General features: G+C 36.3%; 1 protein-coding gene across 2 annotated transcripts; it reads right to left on the reverse strand.

The window, feature by feature from the left end:
• Nucleotides 1-386: 386 nt before the first annotated feature.
• LOC126605448 (floral homeotic protein APETALA 2-like) lies at nt 387-3,979 on the reverse strand. 2 transcript variants are annotated; one of them, XM_050272856.1, is made up of 10 exons: nt 3,032-3,979; nt 2,862-2,887; nt 2,711-2,741; nt 2,529-2,616; nt 2,056-2,204; nt 1,819-1,863; nt 1,646-1,737; nt 1,354-1,535; nt 1,010-1,231; nt 387-901 (listed from the first exon to the last, which is right to left on the reverse strand). In XM_050272856.1, the coding sequence occupies exons 1-10, from the start codon at nt 3,628-3,630 to the stop codon at nt 683-685; spliced, it is 1,653 nt and encodes a 550-aa protein (XP_050128813.1). In that variant the 5' UTR covers nt 3,631-3,979; the 3' UTR covers nt 387-682. The 2 variants fall into 2 exon arrangements, with proteins under 2 accessions (XP_050128813.1, XP_050128822.1); XM_050272865.1 differs by having other exon boundaries at nt 2,056-2,201; nt 3,032-3,977.
• Between the last annotated feature and the right edge of the window lie 4,597 nt (nt 3,980-8,576).

An 8,576-nucleotide genomic window follows, 5' to 3' on the forward strand; every position in this document is an offset into this window, starting at 1 on the left:
GACAGCGGATTAGAGTTTAGCGTTTAGCAGCTAGACGGGTTAGGCAGAAGCTAAGCAAGTCTATGCGTCATTTCTTAATTTTTAAACGTTTAAGAATTAATCCGAGCAGTAACCAGCCGCCTAATGCCTAAACAAATTTTTTTAAAATAGTATGTTAGCGAGAACAACCATTTAAAATATAACGTCATTGTTAATAATTGAATTATTATAAAAATATTAATTAATGTATTTACTTTCTATTGATAATAAAGATTTGCGAATATGTTACAAAAAGTTGATAGTATTATTACTCTGTAATAAATAGTACTCTAGGCTTTAAGCAAATAATATAAAAAACCAAAAAAATAAAAGAAGAAATCAATTATTGTTGTCAGAATCAGAAAATCTAGTTGAAGATCTACTCCGTTCATTTGTTGGTTGGACAAAATGACCATACATTTTGTTTTTGGTAAAACACCAAAGAGAGCATGCATTTGATTTCATTTCCCACAAACTAGGAGAATTTCCCGTCCTTGTTCTAAAATCTTTGACTTGGGGCTCTGAAAGAACTAGACTTGCCGATTTGGTGCTTACAAAATAAACATAATCAAGAGGACTGATCGTAATTAACAAGAATCGGGGACGTGGAGATGCAGAAAAATCTTGATTAAGAGGTCATGATCAAAGAGCTAAGCTAGCGTAATTAGCGTCTGGCGAGAGTGTGGAACCCATTTTTCTGCAGCCAGCTGTTTTGCGTGGGCGACGGTCTAAGTTGTGGTGGGAATCCTGATGATGCTGCAGCGGTTGCAAATAAATTGGAGGTCGGAGTTGCGGATTGCCATTGTTGTTGGTGGTCGCTCGTTGACAGTGAAAGATCACTGCCAATGCGGCCGCCTCCTTCGCTGCTGCTCGGAAACTGAATCTACATAAAAAAAAAAAAAAAAAAAAATTATAATAAGCAATTATCACCATTAACTTCACAATGTACTATAGGAAATTATGAGTATAATTAAATATTAAATATCCTCACATGATGATAATTTGGTGAGTTGAAATTTGGTGGGAAATTGTGAGACATTTGAATGTCTCCAGCAGTAGGCCTCCTGCTGAACTGCCCATATTTATGTACTTCAGCTGGGGCTTGAGATTGAAGGTTTGTTCGGAGTAGAAGCTGCATGGCTTCACTCTCCGAGTACCCGTCTCTTCTCTGAGCATCAATGTCGTCTCTTGATCGATCTCGTTGTATGTTAAGCTATTAAACGAAGGAAACAAAAACTTCAGAAATGGTTAATAATGTATGAAATGTTCTCTAATCAGACTTATGTTAACCTAATTAATTATGGTCTACATTCATAATGTGGCAACATAAGATACCTTAGGCCGAAGTCCTTGACTCCTCCAATCGGCATCAAGTTGCATCGAGACAGAATGCTGGTGTTCCATTGCAACATTTTGGCTATGATGATCATTCCCTAATGCTTGATTGTTTTTCTTTGAGTTTGTGCTGCCCAAACTCAAATCGAGATTGTGATCCGCAGCAATAACACCCGATGATTCTACGCAAATACATATTGAAATGAATAATTATACTAATTAAATCAAGATTGAACATATACTCATCACCAAACTACAATCCACCAATGTTTTCCAATTTAATTAAATTTACCAGAGGAGTTGAGCTCGTTATCGTAGATGCTGGGATCAAAGTTTGTGACAGCTTCTTTGCCATTACACTTGATTGCTGCTTTGTCATAAGCCCTACAAGAATCGAAAAATGAAATTACTAAAGACTACAATATACCTCTACACACACACACACACACACACACATTTACACACCTTGCAGCGTCAACCTCAGTGTCAAACAATCCCAGATAAACGTATCTGCCAAACCATTTAGCTTAAAAAGTTATAAATATTGTCGCAAAATTAATGAAGAAAAATAGTAAAATAAACAAACAAAAACAGTGAGAAATTAGTGAGAAGGATGGAAGCTAATTAAACAGTTTAATCAATTAATAATAATAACACAGGGACCGAAGGTGGTGGCAATAGCGCTATTATTTGTGTGCTTACTTTTTGCCTAAAAATTGGCCCATCCTGGCCTCCCATCTGCCACACTTGTGCAAGGTGACCCCTCTATATTTAGAGCTCCCTCTCGGGAACCCGGTGCTTTGTCGGCGAAGTACATGCACAAATTCCTCCTTCGTTAAATTCCTCATCTTCTTGTGGTTGAGTGTTCCATTCCATGCAAGAAAAACAACATTAACATTATAATTCATCCCTAGAAAACCAAAATTCTGGATCTTAATTTCCCATGCTCAAAATAATCGATTTTAAACTTTCATGTTCAAGTTCAAATCTTCGTTTCATTGTTTGAATGAATTCAACGTAGAATATCGCTAGTATAGTTTTTATTAAAAATATGTATTTGCTGCCACTGTTTAAGATAAGGTATAATAAAATTAAAACTGTCGAAGATAAGTACAAAATCCTTTCTCTGTTTCTCGGAGACCGTACACACCACACACTCTCACCCATGAACTCACCTGCTTCAAGTCTTCTTCATAATCCTCTATGCTAAAATTTATGTCCGCCTCCACTCCCCGGAACTTGATCGCCGCCCTGTCGTACGCCCTGCATTTTAATTAATTCCCCAAATTAATTCAGATTAACAAAATGTGGGATAATAATAATAATATTAATTATTATTGGGAAACAAAGGGCTCACCGAGCAGCTGCATGCGCTGTGTCAAATCCACCTATAAAATCAAATTTTGCAGAAAAGAAAAACCCATCTCATCTCATCAGAATGTATATCCAAAGTAAGAAATTTTTGCAATAAAGAAAAAAAGTACCAAACAAAAGTACGAAATTCTTACCAAGATAAACTTGCTTCCCACAATCCCTGTATATCCAAAGAACAAATCAAAAACCCAAAAAGGAAAAATTAAAAATAGAAAACGAAAATTTGTGATTGGCTAAATAATATGGAGAAATGTTGAAAGTAAGATATAGGAACGGAAGTACAAGTTATAACTATTTAACTGACCAAATATGAGACTCCCAACGGCCAGTCCTCCGGTAAAACGTAACACCCCGGTACTGGGAGCTCCTGGAGCGGGGCCCACGCCGGCTCTTCTTCATGGGCTGGTGGGAGGCCTCCCCGGCGGGCGGCGGATTTCCGGGGCTGCCCGAATCCGACTGCCCGAAATTGACCCCAACCCAGTGGGCTCGGGGAAACGACGACGATGTAGAAGGAGGTGGTGGGATGCTACCGCCGCCCTCTGCGGGCCCCATTACGTCAAGATTAGAGGAGGAGGAATAGTCTAGCTCTACCGGAAAGAACTGTCTGGTGACGGTCGCGGGCGGATCACTATCCATGGACTCCTCGTGGGCCACGGAGAACCCGAATATCTTTCCCCCACCTCCTCCTTGCTTCTTGGCCAGCTTGGTGGGCCCGTCGTCCTGATCTTCCTCTTGGTCTGATCCGTCCTCCTCGATGACCACCGCCGACGAGCTTGAATTGGACACGGATCCGACCCGTTTCCTCTTTTCCTCGTCTCCGTCGGCGGAGGTCTTCTGGGAGGAGCAGCCTTCAGATTCCTCGCCACGTGGCCGCTGATCAGGCGAGTCATTGAGATCCCACATTTTTTTTTTATCTTCCCTGTCTCTCGCTTGCCTATCAGCTGTCTGGTTAAGTGTCGGTTTCGTTTTTTACATCAAACTCAGAATTCAGCGTGGCAAAAAGGCATCAACTTGAACAAGGAAACACGAAGAGGAAAAAAGTTAGAGAGAGAAAGAGAGGAGAGCTATAAGGACGAGCTATGGAGCTAGAGAGAGAGAGAGTGGAGGTGATGCAGGATCTTGTGTTGGAGTGGCGACTAAACTGCCAAATACAGCATATGGACGAGGCCAGTTTTCAGCAATGCTTTAGCTCAAGAATCCCACAACACTCTTCTTAATACGTCTCTCTAACCACTTGCCTTCCTTTCTTTTCAACGACTCATGGTTTTCTCTCTCTTTCTTTTCCTTTTTCTTTTTTTTTTTTGGTGAACCCTTTCTTTTCTATTTTTGTTTCGAAAAGATCTTTGAAATATCGTACGAAGTTATACAATTTGTTTTTTTTTTAATTGGTTATATTAATTTTTAAAATCACTAATTTATTATTGCACTTAATTATGTTAAGTTTTTCATTTAAAATAAGTGTGAAATATATGTATTACTTGTGTTTAGAGTTATTTTAAAGAAAATTTTTATTATGACCGAAACACATGTAATATGCCACTTGTTTTTATACAAATGGTGAGAAATTTTGATTTTTAAATCATTAACTTTTTAACATACATATCTCACCAATTATATGGTAACACGTAATGTACCACTCTGTGTTCTGATTACACTAAAAAAATCTCTCGTTATTTTAGACTTTTTGATACATTTTCGCAAGTTTTTTATTTATTTTTTATTCTTATACATACATAGATATTTTTACAGTTGCGGTGGGGGAATAAATTAGTTTAGGAGAGAGAAAGTGATAAGTTGCATGCTTTGTGTCAAGTACACTGTGTTTTTTGTTTTATATACAGTGATATTTTACGTTAGAGAGGTGGAGATTTGAGTCAAATAAGCTAACGAGTAACGAGCTAATAATAATAATGATTTAGTATCATAAGTGTCGTTTACACACTCTGCCCCACTTTATGTTCAAAAAATCGGCTTAGATGACGTTTAAGCGCTACGCGGTGGTCATCCATCACATTTTAGCCCAAGTCAGAAGGTAAAATAAGAAAAAGATTAGGCGGGTGTTAGGTGCCCTAGACTTGGTTGATAACTCTTTGGAAGCCAGAAAAGTGAGATTATAATTTCAATTTTTTTGCTGTTTTCAATCTGCAAGGGGAGGAGAAACGCAGATTAATAAGGATGCGACCCTGTTGTCTTTTTTATGAAATCCTAATTAATAAGGGTCATACAAATGTGATTTCATAAAAAAAAATGAAGCCCAACATTCTTTTGTTTATACTCAAATAAGGCCCATTAATTATTTATAATACATATTTATATTTAAGTAAACTAATTATTTTTACATATTAATAGGCACTCATTCGTATGTATATATACATATATATATATATATATATATCTAAATTACCTATTAATAAAATTCTCTTTATTAATTAAAAGAGAGTGAAAAGATAATTTGATCTTATATCACAAAATAAAATCATGAGTAATAATATAATTTCGCACAAACCAAATTTTATTGTTTTTTCTTTCTCTCACCCACATTATCATAATATATCTCTAATTTGTAGAAATAAAAAAATATAAACATAAACCTCTCTCCACTTCCAAGTTTTTTATCTTCCTGTCACTCTCTACGTCGTTTTCACATTTCTCTCAAACTTCTCTCTCGAGTCTCTCCCATATATTTTCCAAAAAAAAAAAAAAAAAACTGTTTCACACAGAGGGTGTCGACTTGGGTTAGTATATATAATAAATTTATTTAAATCTGTTTAGTCCGTCTAGGCTTCAATCTGTCGTCAACTAGCACTTAACATCTTTTAGAACTTTGGTCTCACTTATAATTAAGTTGAAAATCATATCATTAGACCACAATGGTTTATTTTGTCATATAATAAATCTTATTAGATTAGTCACTGACGAGGTTTGAACTCACGCCGTCACGTAAGGGTTCAACTTTTTTCCACCACTGTGGTAAATAGCCACTTGCCATTAGACGGCAATATTAAACACAATAATTTTTGTTTCTTATTTTGATTGGTGGGTTTGATCAAATTAAGGCACATGGATGGATAGATCAGACGGGGAAATGGTGAAAAAAGAAATAATCATCTCTTTTTTTTTTACCAAACTTTCCCACGTTAACCAAATCGAAAAGCATTCTCTCTTCTTTTCTCGCTCACTCTCTCCTCACCCACTAATGGAAATAGACAACCCAAAGATTAAATAAGATGGCTAATTACTCAATTGCCTTTGTTAGCTACTTACAAAAGTCTAGAATTTATAAATTGAAATATAGCAATTCTCTTATTTGGATTCATAAATATAAAAATTTAAAATTTCCTCGTGAAAAAAAAAAATACTTGGAGTTGGGAAGAGTTTAAAAATAGCAAATTTCGTATTCAAATCTTAATGTTCTTTTAGATTAACCAAACAAAAAAAATCACAAAATCTAAAAAATAAAATTTTATCATTTCGATTCCTTCTTTTTAAAATTCCTTAAATAATATTAAATTTCATCGTCACAAATTTAGGTTTTCCCATCTTTCACCTGGTTTTTACCATAAGAGAGAGGGCAGTAAATAGTGGATGGACAATAGGGGCATTTTGGGAAACCAAAAAGGGGTATAATTGTTGTGTGTGACTCAAGGACCTCAGAAAAAGAAATGGCAGAGAGAGAGGAGAGACAAGGAGAGAGAGAGAGAGGTTGGTTGTGATTACTGGGTTTGGTTTGGTATTAGAAAAAGGAATGGGAATAATGATAGGAAAAGGAAGGTCTTTCTAAAATTGTCGAATCCAAGAGTACGGGAAGAGGGCCACCTTTGCCTCTTTCGTTCTTGTTTAGCCAGCCAGCAACCAATGGCTTCCTCCTTGGCCCCCTTCCCATTTGCTGTACCTCGTATTTTTCTGGCCCTTTCTCTCCACCTCCCCCCATCACTCTCCCTCTTTCCCGCGTCCTCTCCACCTTCCCTTGTTAATTATTCATATGTTTAATTACTCAAACAACTTTTATAACAAGATAACTTCTCCTCCATGTTATACCTTTTCAACATGTGGCCCTTCATTTGAATAATGTGACTGTATTATGTAAACGTGGCGGTGTTTTCAGTCAAAACAATGTTTTTACAAACATTAACACTGGACTTAGGCCTAGTTTGACGTTCATGTGCTGTGAGAAAAAGTGTTGTTTTCAGAAGCAGGAGTAAAGTTGTTTTTACTTTCTGTTATTTTGGACTCATAATTTTGAGAACTTTTTTTTTATTTACCAAACACAATTTTAACCAATTTTTTTTAAAAAGCTACTTTAAAAAAAAAAAAAAATCATACCAAACAAGATCTTATACTTTGAATTAGGGTTTTGAATTCGCAACACCTTCTCACATTACTTGAGAAAATCACGTTCTCACTTTGCAATGGAAGGTCTTAAATGAATTTTGTAACTAGGAATCAGTCAAAACATCAATAGTGGATAAAAACTTAAAATTGTTAGGATATGCGTTGCTCGGGTTTTTTTGTTCCGTTTGATTATGTTTTAAAAATTTCTGCGAAGTCATTTGGAGCTTAATGATTTTGATTTATCTCTTTAGGAGAGATATTTCATTTTAGTTTTTGCCTTGGTATGCTAGATCTCTTTTAGACCTATGTCTGAAGGGGTGAAGCTGTTTGATTTGTTATATCTATTTCACTTAGTGAATATGAGTTATAACAATGATTAGCTGGTGCATTTAGACCCATGAGTATCTAACTCCTAATATATAATCTAAGAGTTTTTATTCTCACATGACCTCGTGTAACAAGTGGTTTAACGACTCTTCAATTGTTCTTTGTAATCATGCAATTTCTGATGGGTTTAGCTTCAAAGTTCTTGAAGTCTGCTCATTGCTTCGTAATTAACCATACTTTATTGTAATTTTATTAGTTCTAGTTTGCAAAAACTTTTTAAAGTTGAATTCTTCGTGAGTGTGTCTTTATAATTCCATTTTTAATAAATCCTAAATAAAATATAATACTGTCACTCAGTACTACAATCTGGTGATATTCCTCATCATTTGGAAGTGAGAGGTCTTAGGTTCGAATCTCGTGGATGGCGAATTCGATACCAAATTAGGCTGCTCATTGTGTGGCTTAGCCGAACTCCCTTTTTTTGGTGTAAAAATATCAATGTACTCATAAAAAATATATATAATACTTTTTCAAAACTATTGGTTACTAGCTATTTAATTAATTCAAATGGTAGATACAGAATGACACACCCCGACCGAGATCGAGGCATGCTGGCCGTCACGTGAGGGTGACGTAGCCATGTGCACAGTGTGGAAGCAATAAAGATAAGAAATATACGAATAAATAAAAACCGAAAGCTACTAATGTGCACTAATAGACAGGATGTCACAGCCCGTCCCGAAAGATTATTCTCGATGACGTGGAATGATGGAATTGCCCTCGGACGTTAAATGATGTGTGTGAGTTATTATTGGGTTAAGTTATTTTAGATTGGTGACCCAATTAGAACTAAGACTTTTCTTAGTGTTGATTGGTGGCTTTTGGACCACACACACGTTCATCTTTTTCTCTCTCTTTCTCGTGCTCTTTCTTTCTCGCAGACTCTCACTCTCTCCCTCCCTTCTTCGTACGGACCAACCCAGAAACCCTCTCAAACCTTGTAGATCAAAGGTTTTAAGATCACCAGTGTGTTCGTGAGGCTCAGACGAATCGATTGGTACCATTTTTAGGTAAGGAAACCTTCGATTTCACGTGGAAACCCTAGCTCCGATTTTGGTCACTGTTCATGTGGACGTAAAATCTTGTGTTTCAGGGAATTTTAAGGACATAGGAAGTTTTAGGACATCATT

The sequence above is a fragment of the Malus sylvestris genome, chromosome 2, assembly GCF_916048215.2.
Source record: "Malus sylvestris chromosome 2, drMalSylv7.2, whole genome shotgun sequence".
NCBI classification, from domain to species: Eukaryota; Viridiplantae; Streptophyta; class Magnoliopsida; order Rosales; family Rosaceae; genus Malus; species Malus sylvestris.

What these genes read in the sequence shown, in the direction of transcription:
- LOC126605448 (XM_050272856.1), bottom strand. Translation starts at nt 3,630, where the DNA reads ATGTGGGATCTCAATGACTCGCCTGATCAGCGGCCACGTGGCGAGGAA. An exon ending in ACAGCGCATGCAGCTGCTCG is followed by an intron (nt 2,617 to 2,710) that starts GTGAGCCCTTTG and finishes ATTAAAATGCAG; the next exon opens with GGCGTACGACAGGGCGGCGA. An exon ending in GTCAAGGACTTCGGCCTAAG is followed by an intron (nt 1,232 to 1,353) that starts GTATCTTATGTT and finishes TTCGTTTAATAG; the next exon opens with CTTAACATACAACGAGATCG.